This window comes from Haliaeetus leucocephalus, unplaced genomic scaffold, assembly GCF_000737465.1.
Source record: "Haliaeetus leucocephalus isolate CR32 unplaced genomic scaffold, Haliaeetus_leucocephalus-4.0 Scaffold656, whole genome shotgun sequence".
NCBI classification, from domain to species: Eukaryota; Metazoa; Chordata; class Aves; order Accipitriformes; family Accipitridae; genus Haliaeetus; species Haliaeetus leucocephalus.
This window is the reverse complement of record NW_010973092.1, coordinates 4505905-4521776: the sequence shown is the minus strand read 5'-3', so window position 1 is coordinate 4521776 and position 15872 is coordinate 4505905. Positions and strand designations below refer to the sequence as shown.

General features: G+C 40.3%; 1 protein-coding gene across 1 annotated transcript in view; it reads left to right on the top strand.

Annotated features, from left to right (window-relative positions):
- The window catches only part of TRPC7 (transient receptor potential cation channel, subfamily C, member 7), a 71864-nt gene that overhangs the window by 28034 nt on the left and 27958 nt on the right, over window positions 1-15872 (top strand). Inside the window, exon 3 of the mRNA XM_010578880.1 lies at window positions 11599-11763. Coding sequence (XP_010577182.1) covers window positions 11599-11763 — 165 coding nt within the window. The remainder of the gene's footprint in view (window positions 1-11598; window positions 11764-15872) is intronic.

Genomic DNA, 15872 nt, shown 5'->3' with positions numbered 1-15872 from the left:
TAAATGATTCATGATTCCCCGAAAATTATTACAATGGGAACAGTTTGTCAAGAGTAAAACAAACAATTTGCAAATGTTTGAGCATTTACTGAGTCCTGGACTGTTTCCAAGAAATGGACTTTTAGCCCATGTTATGGGATTGTTGAAAATGTACCATTGTCTCCCCTGAAATTATTTAGCTATGCTTCGCACTTGCGTACTCCAGTCAAGAACTGATTTCTTTCTCCTCCAGCTGAGCAGGGCTTCAGGCAAAGGGAGGAGAAAGATTTGGGTGCAGGAAGAGTAGCAGGGCACCCTGCTGATGCTGTAGCAAGGCTGTTCAGGTGGTTTCTTTGGATTTTGTAGGAGAAGGCTGGGGAACTGTCACAGTGTGAGAGCAAACACTGTGGCGGGGTCCAGCAGACACTCATGGAAATGGCAAAATTAAAAGCAGTGTTAAGGTGAAACCAGAATTATTTAGGTTGGGTGTTTCTGGTGGATTATAGCCAAAAGTGGCTTGAGTTGCTATTTGGAGTTCTGGTCCCAAGGAAAGAAAACAAAACTGATCTTGAGCTTCTTGAGGCAAGGATACTCTCAGCTGTTCTTCATGCAGGTTTACAACACCTAAGTGAGAGTTTACTTCATGTTCTTGACTGAACCTTGCAGAATAATGTTTTTTCTTTTCTTGAAACAATTAAACAATTTTGGTTTCAATCAGATACTGGAAATATAAGAGTAGCACAGGTTTTCCCTGTGTGTGAACTCATTTCTAATTAAGCCAGGGTGTGATTTCTACCTGTGAGAGGCATAGGTACAGAGGCCAGGACAACTGTGTTTTGGAGTCTTCCCTTGGACAGCCGATAGTGAGAAAATGCAGTTTGTGATGTATTACAACAAAATGATTTTACTGGTGTATATCAGCTTTCCAGAGCCCTTCGTATTTTCTGTTCTCATTTTTGTCTGTATTTCTATGGTCCTTTTTTGTCATCCTTTAATGTTGGCAAGGGGCTTATATGTCAACATTTACCTTTAGGTTTAAAGCTGTTGCGTCTCTGTAAGAGGTGACATTCGTTATCCTTCTTTCCCAATGTCAGAATTATCGTTGCTGTATTCTTTTAATTGCCAGTGTTGAGTGCCTACCTCAGCTTTTTCAGCAGTTCAGTTCATAGCCGTCACAGAGCCAGAGCACCTTTCTCTTTCACGAGTTTTAATTTAATTAAAGACACACAAATTGGGTTTAGAAAAAAAAAAAATTAATAAGAATTAAACAGAACACCAGATGGCTGTGTAAATCCTATTTAATAGAGAGCTAGAACAGGAACTTTTCTCATAACTGTATTATTAATAATTAACATATGGAGGATGCTCCAAACAGAATAGTCATGGCCGCATTAGATTACAATTTTTCACTGCATTGGTCACGCGACTCAGATACTCAAGGGCATGAGAAGTCCCAGCTCTCGTCAACTGCTGCAGTAACCTGTGCTCCCCATTCATTTGCTCGGAGGATGCGATTTTACCCTGCCCAATATCTTGTGCACAAAATGCCTTCCAGGGTCCTTCTCACCATTGAATGGGGCCCCACGTGCAGCATTTCCACCCCACATGGGAGCTAGAGAAGGTTAGTCTCTGAACGGGCAAAAGAGCCAGCCCTGCTCCTGCGGAGGAGACAGCCCTGAGCCTCAAAATGTGCAGGAACAGACACTGCCCCAAACACAGGCTGGGGCAGAGCTCAGCTAGCACATCCTTAGGAAGGTTAATGGGAAAAGCTTGGTGTTTGCAAGAGAAGCACGAGAAAATAAGCTGGAGAGTAGAGGGCAGGAGAAGCCCACGGACAACAAGAAATTCTGCAGCTCCTCCCTTTGGAAAGCAAGGAGTATATCTGTGCCGTGTGCCAGGGTGGGTAGCAATGGGTCAGCGAGCTGTGTGTCCTTCCAATTTGCAGTTATCCTGCAAATTCCTGCAGTGCCATGCCCTGGGGAGGGACCGCTGCAGGGGAAAGGCAGAGGGGGCACACCGGGGCACGCCGCCCACCACCTCACACACAGCCTGTGCGTTAGCCTTGACACGAATGGAAAACTACATTTCAGCAACCCGAACGAAATGTTTCAGCTCTGCAGCTTTCGGAGCTGTGTAGGTCACAGAAAATCTCTCGCGGCTGTTTGTCCTTCTTTGGAACAAAATTAAGTTTAGGAATTTCCCATGGGACGAACATTGATCTTGCTATACCCCAATGGTTGTCACATGCACAGATATGGCTTGAAACAAGACAGGGTTATGTTTTGCCATCTAAATGTGAAGCCTCAAGGAGGAGAACTCCTCAAGAAAAAAGGCTTTCAGTAAGTTGGCTTTTTGCTTCTGTTCCTGTAATCCCTGGCTAATTTTTTTCCACTCTTTAGTTTCAGGAATATTTAACTGAGGTCTTGTGGACTCATTGACAGCTTGGACTGTGGTGGTGGGAAGAAAAGTATCTCTTGTCTCCATCACTGGAGAACCAGTCGATACTGTTCAAATGTAATTTAGTATCTTTGTTAACAGTAGAAACTCTGTGGTCATCCTGGACTTTTAAGTTTATCCATCTAATTTTTACATTTTTAATTGCATATTACAGATGTTTTGTCAGAGATTGGAAAGGGAAGGAGTTACTTTTCTTCCTCACAGAAAGTGTTGCTGTGTCTCTGAGTATTTCATTAGCAAGGTTCCTTCCTCCCACTAAAATCTGTGATTCTGATGATTTCCTTTTGCCCAGATGTTATAATTTTTTTTCTTTCCCAAGATGAATCTCATTTTGTTATTTCCTGCCCATACATCCATCCTCTCAAGACTTGAATGAATCATTTCTCCATCGTGAGTGGTGTTTGCAATATTCCCAATTCACTGTAATATGCAGACTTAATTATTTTCATTTGCAAAGTGCCACAGGGTCTTAGATGTCCATCAAGACATTGACAAGAGAGCACGGGAACACACCAAACCCATTGTGTGGATGTCTGTCACAGATGAAAGGACTTAAAATTACCTTTATTAATAATAAAATTCTCTTAGAAAAGAGCGATTAATATGGTCTGTTATAAACCTGACCTTAGTTGCCCCCAATTTTGGCTTCATCTATCTCCCCATAGGCAGTAGACCTGCTAATGTGCATTTTGAATGGAAAGTCAGATGGGGATGAGTACAACCCCTCAAAAAAATAATAAGATTCAGTATTTCAAGTTACTGAGGGCATTTTCCTAAGCCGTGTTCAGGTTCAGATGTCTGCGTGGGTACTGACCCAGGATGTGTGTGGCTCTCCTACTTGAGATTCTCGTCACACACCTGTAGATGTCTACTTTTTCGGGGCTCTATACCTCGTGGTGAGAGGAGTCTCAACCTATGAGTGAGTCTTTCTCTCCATCAGCTCTGCTGGGAGGAAAGCCATCTACACTGGAGGCATCTGGGTTTGAGCACCAGCCTTTCCTCACCATGTAGCCAGGGGAAAACAGTTTACTGACTCTCCTGGGGGAGGGAGAAGCTTTAGCATTTTAAATTTCTCCTTCTCTGCCCACTGTGGTGGTTTTTTTTTAGATACCAAAGGGAGCTTGTTGTTTGGTAGCTTTTTATTGTGGCATGTTTTCAGATGAATAATTAAATAATAAGGATTTCCAAGTGGTTTTGATTCTGCACAGATATGAAAACCCTGGAATGTTAGAGGCTGGGACTTCCAATTCATTTGCTTGTTTTCAGATAAATAATTCAGTGATAAGATTTATTCATACATGTACAAAGAGGACAGTGCAGACATTAGCAATAAATCTCTTCAGAAAACATGCAGCCTACTAGAATATGAAATTGAAGTTTTCTCAAGAGCCAACCACCTTATTCACTACCCTATAGAAGAATGCTTAGCACAAAAAGAGCCTCTGTCTTTGTCTCAGGGAAGTGAAATGATAAAAAAAAATTAGGCAGAACAAGGTTTAAACTGAAACAATTGAAGAATTTATGTAAACTCTACATTTTCTAGTTATACACCTCAAATATATCAGACGTAATTTTATACCACATGAATTGAAAATGTAACAGAATGGCAAAAAATCCCCCTCCATTCCTTCCAGTACTAAGAGGATTATTTTGTGTTTTCACTCAGCACTGGAGAGCATTTCTGTCAATCAGCAACTTGCATTTGAAATGATCCTGGCAGTTTTATTTACCCCATTATTTTCATTTTCTATTTGACTAATCTGTTTTTATTGGTTTTTATTTTGTGCCTGTTTAACAATCCAGTGGCTGGTCAAATCCCATTTCTATCCACATTGCTCAGTCTAACAGGAGTACACAGTCTCCTTTACAGAGCTGCACCCCACGGGTGGTTTTGGGCAATTACACAAGCATTGGGATGCTGGGATGACCTTCACTGCCTTGGTTCTGTCTTCTTGTCACCTTTGCAAAGTGAGATCCCAATCCTGTTAATGTACTCACTGATTTAGCAGAGAGCAGATCTATCCCAAACAACAGCCTTGCTTTTATAGAGCGGACTGAGTCGCAGGAAAGAGATGTGGTTGTAAACTGTAGCTGTGCTAAGGTTTTAGGTGTTCAGGATCAGAATTTTGGGTTAGATAACTTGGGTCAACAAGGAAGTGGATCCAGATATTGGATTTCCATAAAACCGGGCAATATGTGAGTGTCTTGGGATTTGATGCAACAAAGTATTTTCCCACTGCCAAATGGCTCTAATATAAAAGGTATTTTGGTTCGGAAAGGTGCATGTGAAAGGTTTACAGAAGGTGTAATTTATTAGTAAAACCATAATAAATGCTTCTGGGTTTATGCCTTAAAAGTAACTCAGAGACTGAGGTTGCACAATTTGTTGGGTTTGGGTCTTTTTCCTGATAATTCCAGCTCATCTGGGCTCTGCCTACATATAGAAACCTTTTCCCTTTGCTACCAGGTTTATAAATGCTGATGTTAGACTCCAGATATCAGGTCTGAATATTCACGAAGACTGTCATAAAGCTCATCTACAGGATGAGCAAGAACCTCATGAATATTTGTGTGATGCCATTAGACAGTCAAATGAAACCCAGGGACAGAGGGAAAGCTGCAGAAATCCTGAGGGCAGGGACGTTTCCTTGCTTCATGTTCTCTGTGTGTGTCTGCAGCAACTGCAATATCTCTGAGGACCTTTCCTCATGTAGTGTTTATTTCTATGCAATGGTCACATCCCGTTGAAATGAGTCTTAATCAGTTGAATTTTCTTTCATCCAAGTTGAACAGGGTTCCATGAAATTCTTTTTTGCATCTGGATGAAGGAATTTGGACCTGCTGATTTACTCTCCCTTGTAAGGTTACTCTGGTGCAAAGTGTTTTAAAAAATGGGCCTGTGGCTATGGATAGAATTTAACTATAATTAGAGCAGGTCTCTTGTGAAAAGGTCACAGTCTCACAGCATAGGTATTTAGATTGGAACTTTACTTATTATTTTTAATTCATAAATAATAGGGCAAGTAGTTTTCTATTTCTTTCTTAAACTTTCTACAGTTTTACTTGCACCTCTTATCAGGCACAACAGCAACCAGTAAGCCAAGTTCCAGCCATATTTACCCTCTGACAACCTCATTTGTCATAGTTTAATAGCACAAGCACTTGCTAAAGGCAGATTTTTTTTCCGCTCTCTGGATCATGAAATATATTATATCCTATCTGCTTCTGTTAAGGTGTCTCAGAATAGTTTCTTCAAAACAAGGGCTCTTTGTTCACTTGGAGGTTCACAGAAGAGTACAAGGTGAAGATAAGAAAAGGCATATGCATATCTTGGCCTTTTCTTGTACTGTGTATTTCCTAGCAAGCTTCAGTAATTTCCACTGAGCTCTGCTGTCTCCTGCTCTGCTTTGGGTGAAATGACTCTGCAAGTACATGGTTTTTTTTCCTGGATCAAAAAACTGTTCCAACACATTTTCCACTTTTTTTTTTTCAAGTTTAGGGTTTTTTTCCCAAAAAAGTATGTTTCAGTTCAAGAAAAGTATTTTATTCAGTGTAAATCCAGACTCATTATTTAGGCTTTGAGTCTTAAAAATGCTTAAAATATTAAAGGAATCTTCCAAAGTGAGAAGTGGTTTAAAAGCAAAGAAATTATGTTTTGTTTTAATATTTTCATTGCCTTTTTTTTTTTTCTGTCGTGAGCACATGGGCATACATTTACCCTTTAATTCTTCTCATCCTCTTTGGTGAAATGGCAGTATATTTTTTACCCTTCAGGGGAAGAGCAGTAATATCCTGCTTCAACCTTTCCCTGAGTTTCTTCCACCCCTGCGGATGTTTGCTGATACTCCCACAGCATCTTCAGCAACCCACTGAAAAAGGGTGATTTCATATCTCCTTTAATGAAGGTTTCGCTGGGAGAAACATGATGTTACCTACCCAAAAGTGGAGATGGGCAAGCCCAGCTTTCCATCTGGAAAGGACAACACCGCTGCCCAGCAAATGCCAACTCACCTTCCAGACCAGGACTGGCAACACCAGCACGGCAAGCTCAGCTCAAGTTGTGTTTGTCTGTGAGGTGTGTCATGAAGTCTTCTTAATAATACTTACGTACTTTCAGCCTTTCAGAGCACACAATGTGTGCGGTTCAGATCCCACCTGGATTTTTCCAACGTGCAGATCCCTGCAGGAGCACTGCTCCTCTGCTCCCTGGTGAGAGCCCTGGCAAAATGGGAAAAGCCATGTACACAATCCATTTGACGCTCCCCTCATTTTCCCTTGTAATTCAGAGGCATGGGGAGACGATTGACTCAAATGAGTCATCAAAACGGTTTCGGCATTTTTGCTAGGATCTCTGGCATTTGAAGCATTACGCACCCGACCAGGGGTTCCTGTGAGCAGGTGCTGCAGCCTAAAATGTGTTAATCAATGTAGGCTTGCAGAAGTGATGAGCTACATCAAAAGACAAATGTTTAATAATGAACTCAGAAAGGTTGTTCGAAGGACATGAACACAGCTACGTGATGGAAAGAAAATTGGTTCATCCCTGCCCCTGCCAGTGTCTCTTGACATTACCGATGTTCTCCTGAAAATCTATTTATGCAGCGCCTTTTCTAGCTCTCACTCGCTGATTAAACACACCGCTGCTCACCTGAACTGCAGCTTTTGTTTGCTGAGGTTTGCCACTGTTTGTTATAAAGCTTACAGCGAAGGGGCGAGCTGGAGAGGCCACGACAGGAGTATCTCTGTGAAAGCAGGGCATTAAAGTCACAAGTTTATGTTGGTAGCTCTGACATGCAGGTTTTTAAAGTGTTTTCACTGTTTCACTGATGAGTTTTTCCTTCCTACCTCAGCCCCTGGGCTATTTAGCAGAGAGTGCATTAGCAAAGCAAGACGATCCTGTCCGAGTAGTTAATTCTTTTGCCTCAGTGGTAGATTTCTCTACTCGTAAGGGAATTAGAATTATTTCAGTAATAAAAGAGATACTGGTTTTTTTCTGCACGATTAATTCCAATCATCTGAGGCTGACCTCTGCCTTTTACCTGTCTTGCCATAAGCTTCCTTATTTCTGCTGACAGCAATTTTCTGTCCAAGAGAGATAAATTTGTCCTTTTTTTTTTTTTTTTCCTGTTTGATGTGTGAGCATTGTCTGACACTCAAGAATTTCCTGGGTTTTTGTCACCTGGCTGTAGCTTCTCTGTTATGTGCCACAGGATAAGAGAGATGCCCTTCAGGTAGGGACCATAGGGTGTTTTGGATAGAGGGTTTAGGTTTAAACAGTGCCTTAACCACTGACAGCTTAGGCAACTACAGTGCTAATACTGAACAGCAGAAGTGACCAGGGTGCTCATCACAGACTCTCTGTGTCCAGTATAATAGAAGATAAAAAATGAAAGTCTCTTTGTTGCAGTGTTTTCTATGGGAAGTAACTTCCTATACAGTTATAGAGATATAAAGGTACTTTATTGTCTGCCTAGTGAAACTCATGCATTTTTAAACAAGTATGCTGAGGAAAAAATCTCCCTCTGCCATGAGAGCTGTAAAGTGCTTTCCCACAATGCATGTACATGATAAGCTACGAGAAAGAGCTGTCATATATCAAATTAGATAGCAATGTGGAAAAGTTATCTTTCAATGTGGTATCCACAGTGGTGTCTAAAACATTCTCTTTATTTCTATGTGTAAAACAGTTCCTTTGGGCCCTTTCAATTCCCACTGAAAGCTTTGAGAGATTTTTCCATATTCTAGATAAATACTCATCTCACTCATTTAATCCCCTGTAGCACCAAACAGTGGCTTTTGGAGGTGTCAATACTTTCTTGTGTCTTTCAGTGGCTCTCAAAAATGCCACTTTGGCAGCTTGAACTGCCTTTTCAGATTAATGCGTGATTTTATTAATTTTTTTTTAGCCATTTTTAAACTTAAAGAAATGTGTAACTGATAGGCTGGAGGGAAGTACAATTTTCTTCCTAAATCGGAGAGGTATGCATGGTATAGGAAAAAAACCACCACAATCTACTGGGGTCCCTGTGCCATGGGACCAGAAAAGCTCCCACTGTGGTTTGTGAATGCAGAAGCATTGGAAAACATTTTGCTTGAACTCCCAGATCCCGATGCATTACTTTATCAGCTTGGAGGGGACTCGCTCTGCCTGTAAGATAAAGCACTTAATGCTTTTAAATGGCTTTTTTTGGACCTATGCAATCCCTTTCACTGCCAGCGCTTCCATTTTAATCAGCGATATCTTGCCCTTCTGCACAACCCCAGCCACGCCGGTCTTGTTGCAACGCTTTCTGCCTTTCTCTTCTTCTGGGATGCAGCACAGGAGCAGTCACAGTTTGCTCCTAAAAGCCTCCTAGCCTCATTTTCCAGTACTGAAGAAAGGGAAATAGCATTTAATGGGAACTTTGAAAAAGCATTGCAGCATTTAAGCCTCTGAAATTCAATATACTGTAACACCATTTTTCATTACACTTTGAAGCGTTCTAGTTTGAAGCTTTTGTCTCAAACTCTGTTCTTTTCTGTGCCTACGACACTAAGCAAAGCATTAGTGTGATCTTTAACTTGGTGTCAGTGCCCACTCTCAGAGAAGAGAGAAAGTTAACTGGGTCTGTAATGTCTCTGATGAGATCTAAGATCAACTTCCGAAATTTTGATAGAGAGAGGGTTGGCATTGTCCATGGGTGACTGTGTATTTCATTAATATCTGATGGATCAAACATAATGGAAAACTCTACTGCTTGCTATAAGCAAATAACAGATCAAAACTCATTCATGCTCTGATCTTTCTTATCCTCATCTGATTTTCCCCTCATTTTTGTAATAACCAGAGTAAGATGAACACCATCAAGGCCCTGTGGCATGCTGCCCATCTTTATTGCCTTGTACAAAATAAATTGTTCCAATGGACTGGGTTTTATGGCAATTCCTTCTCAATTTTCCCATATTTGTATTTTCATTGTAGCTGTTCCAGACAGAGTGAAAAAATGAACAGATTAAAATGTCTGATGAATTCTCTGAAATGCCAACCAGCAAAAGTCTCTGACTGTCTCATTGCCAAGGACAACTGCATTTCTTTATCTGAATCAATTCTCATAATGCAGTGAACAATTCCAAGAGCAGGAGGAAGCCTGGCTGTTGCTTTGGCCCCTCATCTCAGAAGTCTGTACATCAACCACTGTAATTTTCTTTTCCATGAGTTGCTGCGATTGCTGTTGAATTCAACATATCAGAAAAATAAAATTTACAAAGGGAATCAATTCTCTCTCTAGCTTCCTTCCACTTCATCTTTCTGTCCATTTGCCAGAAAGATAATAAGCCCTAGCAGCATTAGCACAAGCATAAACACTGGGCATTAGGAAATGCCTCCTTGCAATACTGCTCTCATCACCTTAACCTTAAACTTTAAATGCTCAGAAGCACTAGGACTGATGATTTATAGATGATCTTCTTTGAAAGCTTTCTTTTTTTGAAAGCAGCTTAAAAGAAAGCATATTAAAATGTTAATATTTCCAGGAAAAAATTCTACAGACAGAAGAGGTTAAAAGTACCTATCAAATTCCTTCACTCTGATTGATTTATTCAGTGGAAGGGGTAAAGTCTTATTTTTCTACTTTTTTCTTTTTGAGAAATGCAGGCCCCAGAGCCTAATTCATCTGAAGAAGCACATTTTAAATAGCTGCTAATGTGCTGTTAAAGAAGGAAATGCTCTATTCCATGGCAATCCTAATTACTGTGCAACTGTATTTCATTCTGCGCTAGCAATGAACCAATCATTTAAACTCATAGTAACGGTTTTGTTATTATGCAAACATCTAGAAAAGAGTCCATTAAAGTCCCGATTTGACCATCGTTTCATAGACAGTGAAGATGAAAGCACAGTTAGAATTTCCTCTACTTTTCAGTCCCAATAAAACTACAGACTACAGCTGAAATCCCCCCAGGTGGTTGCAACTTAAAGGGCTGAAGCAGGGCAATGGGGCAGCTGCCAGACATGGTCCATGTCCCCCCCCCGCCAGGCAGGGACCCCAGCAGCCACCAAGTCCCCTGGTAACCTCTGCTTTCCTCCTCTCTTTCTCTCCCCCCCTTCATCCTCCCCCTCATCTCCAGAAAGTTCTGCTTTTTGAAATAGCGGAGGGGTTTACAGTTCCCTCCTAAGAACATTTATTCAGCTGCAAAACTCATAAATGAAACACTCAGGTTTGCTAATGCAATCAGCTACATTAGCAACATATTTATTTTTCATCTTTTCTTTCAGTTATTTTGCCTTTTAATTATCTTCCTTTGTGATTAAAGACAGTCACATTCTAAATTCAATCACCCTGAAGAACAATATGAAATAAAGAAGTTTAATCTTTTATTATAAAACTCTTCTGTGAGACCCAGTGGTGCTGTAATTTTACCATTAAGAAATTGCCCTTTTCAGTTGTCTGCTGCTCGCCTTTTCTTTTTCCTCTGAACAATAAACTGAAGAAGAGTCTCAGTTACAAATACAAAACATGTACTTTCTGTACCAGAGCACCACAGCTTTTCCTTCAGCTTTTAAATTTGTCTTTTTTGTCTGATCAGTGAAGAATGAGCTGTCATTTTTTGAAGGGTTCTCTGAGATATAAAGCGTTTAAAGTAGCAAAATACCAGCCAGACCTCTTATAGTTAACAGGAGAAGGAGAACCGTGCAGAATGGCTCTCTTTGGGTCCGTATGCAGTGAATAGAACGATATCACACTAGTGCTGTGTTGAGCTACTATTTCAATGCCCTATGTCTTTAGCAAGTTATCAGAGGGTTTTTTTCAGTTTGACATCAAAGTGCCTCTCTTTCTTTTCTGAATCTCAATGTAGACCGTTTTACCTCAAAAGGTAACTTGCCCACAGAGGCACTTTGTCAGTGCTGGCTGCCAGTGGATGTTGGGTTTTGGCCCAGATGGTCTGCTGTCTAGCAAAACTTTTACCTAGAGAAGACAAGAAGCAGAAGTGAAACACGTTTTGCCAGTACCTGGGGATTTTGGGTGCCTAGTTTGCAGTTTTCTGTTTGCGACACCGTAAGCAATGTTGGACAACAAAGAGGCGCCCTGTCTTGTTCCCCTGGCAAGTTCAGCAGGTTATTCACTGAAACCTCATCCTCTTCAGACAGTGCTACTGATACTTTTATTTCTGTTTCTCTTACAGTTTGTCGCTCACCCCAACTGCCAGCAGCAATTGCTCACCATGTGGTACGAAAACCTCTCAGGTTTACGGCAGCAATCTATAGCTGTGAAGTTCTTGGCTGTCTTTGGGGTCTCCATTGGCCTGCCCTTCCTCGCCATAGCCTACTGGATTGCTCCCTGCAGCAAGGTACAAACTCAGTAAGGTGCATGGGTTTTTATGGTCATTTCTTTCCAGGGCCTGGAATGAAGTCACGTATTTTTCTGTAATGCTGTTGGGAAGTGATTTGTGCTATCGTTTAAGATTGCCCCAAAGGAGAGCAAGCTTGAGGTGTTGCTTGGTATATACCAACAGAGCTATTAGGCATGGCTTGAGGATCATTTTTCCAGGTAAAAAAGGTGGGGTGGTAGCAGAAGAGGCTGAGACAGCGGATGACAAGAAAAGAAAAGGGACAAGAAATGGATAGGAGATAACAACATGGGGGGTGGGGTGAAGAAAGAGTAGAAGAAGCTATAAAATGGCAAATAACTAAAACAGCAAAGCTTTGTTGCCCTTTTAGTTAACTCTGATGTTTAAATTCTTGTTCTTTTTCTGTACTTTTTATTGGAGGTTCCTCCCTTCTTCAGAGCTCTTTCCTTCCCTTTCCTTCTTTCTGATCTTGTATTTTTAGTTAGTGGAATATTATTATGGCACAGGTGCCTGAAACTCTGGCAAGCCCCAGGGGACTGCTTAGTGCTGCACAGAAGACTAGTCTTAATCATACAACCTTTATGGTTTTGAGGGAAAAGATGATGAAACTTGGAAAACTGCCGTGTACCTAAATACAGCTGTGCTATGTCTCACAGCATCAGACGGAGCAAGAGAGTTTTGCCGAGACCTAGAGGTCAAAGGACCAGAGCCAACCATTAGCTTAGGTAAAAGCTTGAGTTGTCTGCGGTATGAAATCTGTAGCGAGGTTTCCATCCTGAAAGGGTCTGCTCAAACAAGTGGAGGTAAATAGGTGTGTGGCTGAGCGATAAATAGCTTTTTCACTACTCTTGCCACAGAAGAAAGGGATGGCAGGGGAGAAGATCATTTCACATTCAGCAATAGCCAACAACATCATCCATTACCAGGTAGAGGTCTTCAGCAGGAGGCTTGTCAGAGGTAATTAAATTTGATCAAAATGACCCTTGGCGCTGGTAGTGTATTCAGTCTTGAAAGCATCTTCTCCCATTTCCTTTAAAAGCCAGTGAGGAATCCTTTCTAAATTTGTCAAGCCCAAGAAATTATAGATCTATGAATGGGTATTAAGGAAAGACTATAATTTGAAAAGATTTATGTTAGTGCGATCAGACAAACCTTTTGAAAACAGTTTTCCAGAACATCTGAGGTAGTAAAACATGTTTAAGGCTTGGTGTTCTCCAAAATACTTCCAAGTACTTTCTCTTAGAGTAATCAAGAGTGTTACTTCATTTTCTCAAGGTTTGTATCAACACAAAACCCCACAGCTTTTATGAGTACTGGACAGGACTCAGAAGTTTCACACAGAGAAGTGCGTGTGAAAGCCGGGCTGTGTTGTGGGTGGTTTTGGTTAGGTCGTAGAGGGAATTCATGTGTAGAATTTCCATGTTGATTCCATTATGTCAGACCTCAGTCTAGCAGGGATTTATGAAGCTGTTTAATTTCCTTCACCTCTGTTGAATGTGCTGGGAGTTGGCACACCAGCCAACAGCAACATTTGTGGTGTATTCTCAGGATTACAGAGGTTGCATTTGAATATAGCAATAGATGGGGAGAACAATTAGACTAGAAATAAGTGGAGAATTGAAATGAAAAGCATAAAAACTAAGGGGAAAAAACTGAGGCAAAAAATTCAAAATAAATCAGTTTTCCAGCAGAAGTAAGAAATGACTGAGAATGTTATTTGGTTTTAATTTCTTGAGGTAGGTGTATTAAAATCAGAAAAAAATGGAGGGAGGGGGACTTACCTTTTCATCAACTGTGATTTCATTACACCAAACTTTTCATGCATTCTCATTTTAAAATGTCCCTTTCTTTTCACCCCACTTTAGACTATGAAAAACCATATGTAACCCTCTATCATAAAGTCAAATTGAAAGTTCTTTCAGACAGGAATTGTCTTTTAATGCATGCATTTGCATTGATCAGAACAATGTAGTCTTGATTTTTGATTGGGGCCTGTGATAGAAATAACTGAATAATGAAGGCATTTTCCCCCCTGAATTGGTACCTCACCCAAAATCATCATTATTCGGTTCAAAGGCTGAGGGTTGATACATGAGCCGTGTGTCCTCTCACAGTGTTATTGCAGACAATTCTACATAGGCAGCATACCTGCTGAAAGGATGGTGATCTTAACAGATGATTTGCGTGTGATGCTCTGAGCAGCCTGGTTTTGTCCTGGTCAATTTTACAAGTGTTTTGTTTGGTTTTAAGTCATGGAAACAATCTTGATGTTACACAACTGGGTAATGAAATAATTTTTCCATAGTAACAATCAGCTAAGATATTTAACTTAAATCAAATCAGGCCTGTCTTAAAAGCCACATGGATACACAGGCATGAGGCAGTGACTCATTTCTGGACTAAGACAGTGAGAAAAATGAAGGAAGTCTCTGCAGTGTGGCATACTTCTTCTGGGAGCTATCCTGACCAATACTACTGTGTATCACATTCTTAAGATGTATCAGTCAAATTCTGCAGTTTCACATAGGGTAATAGAGTAATTCATATCTCAGAATAATACCTTCACTGATGTATCTTGGCAAGGAATATGTTTTCAAGCCTTTACTCCCTACCAGAAGATTTTCTTTAATAAAGCTTTGTGGGTTAGAATATACCGTGTCAAATACCAGCCTTGAAAATTTGGTAAATAGTATTAACTGGAGTTTGCAACTGAACTCTTAAGTCTTTTGCATTCAGTTGCACAGAGCTGTCTTTATTAAAAACAATTTTAGTGCGAGTCGTTCATTCACCTCTGGATGCACAAACTGTTGACAAAACCCGTGGAGTGTAAGCCCATCCTATCCTGAAATATCTGTGTTGACTCATCCATCTCACGGAAGTCACGCCATGACTCTGTAATGAACCATTGCTTTATATGTTGGTGTCCAAAACTTATTTCACCGGTGATCGAAAGAGAAGATTAGAGATAGAATGGAAAAATTGCACAGTCTGCTGTCCAAAAATATAAATACAAGAGCAAGCAGGACTGTTTGGACTGCCTGCAGAACTTCAAGAGGTATTTTCTTCCTTCTCGGGTCGGTTGAAGTGCACATTCAGATATTACAACACTAACAGAGATCATTTATACACAGCTCTCATTGCCTGGGTTGTCTCTGGCTTTCATGTAGCCATGCTGGGGATTTATGGACTGTAGCTCCCGCTGAGACAGACTCAGCATCCATTTAAGCACTGGAACTCTAACGATTCACTCCACCTAAAGCTGTACCTATACCTTTTTACTCTAGGTCTTTTCCTCCCCTGGTAAGCTACATAAAATTTCTACAACAATATTCTTCATGTTTCTGCCATGAGCATAGTACTGAAAGTAGTAATGGCTTTTTTCTTTATGATGTTTCTATCTTTCTTTGTTCCTGTCTCTTAGAGATTAATTTGCACTTGGAAAACTTTGTTTCAGTATCACATTTTATATGTTTTCATTTTGATACGTCTGCATGTTTCATTATTTTCCTGTAATACAGATAGGATACTAAATCATGAAATGAGCTATTCTCTTAAGAATGAACCTTTGTATCTACACACTGTCAGTGTCTCTGTCTTAATAGTGAGAGCCAGGCACTTCCTTGCAATCCTGATTTGATGAAAGATGATATTTTCATTTTAAAAAGTAATTGAGAAATTGATACATCCAAGTAGTTACACACCTTGAGTTTAACTTTATCATGTTGCTTGAAAAATGTATCTTACTGTTATAAAGCGTTAGGCTGGCTGGAGAAATTAACGCTTCATTGATTTTTTACAGAATATTCTAGTCAACACTTTCACCTCCTGTAGCTCTTAGCTAAAAATCAGATTTCTGAGAAGATACGAAAAGCATCAGCTCAAGAAAAAAAATGTAAGCTTTCTGCAGTAATAGAGGGGATAAAATGCTGATGTAACACTGACTAAATGCAGACTTTTGTTAAATCAGTAGAGAACTAAGTGAAATTACCCACAGAATTCATTTGGTTCTGTAATACATGGGATTATTTCTCTGATAACCGAGGCTGTGCTACTTTAATCTCAGGTCTCTTCTAAGTTTCTATAGACAGCAGAAAAAGTCTAATTATTCG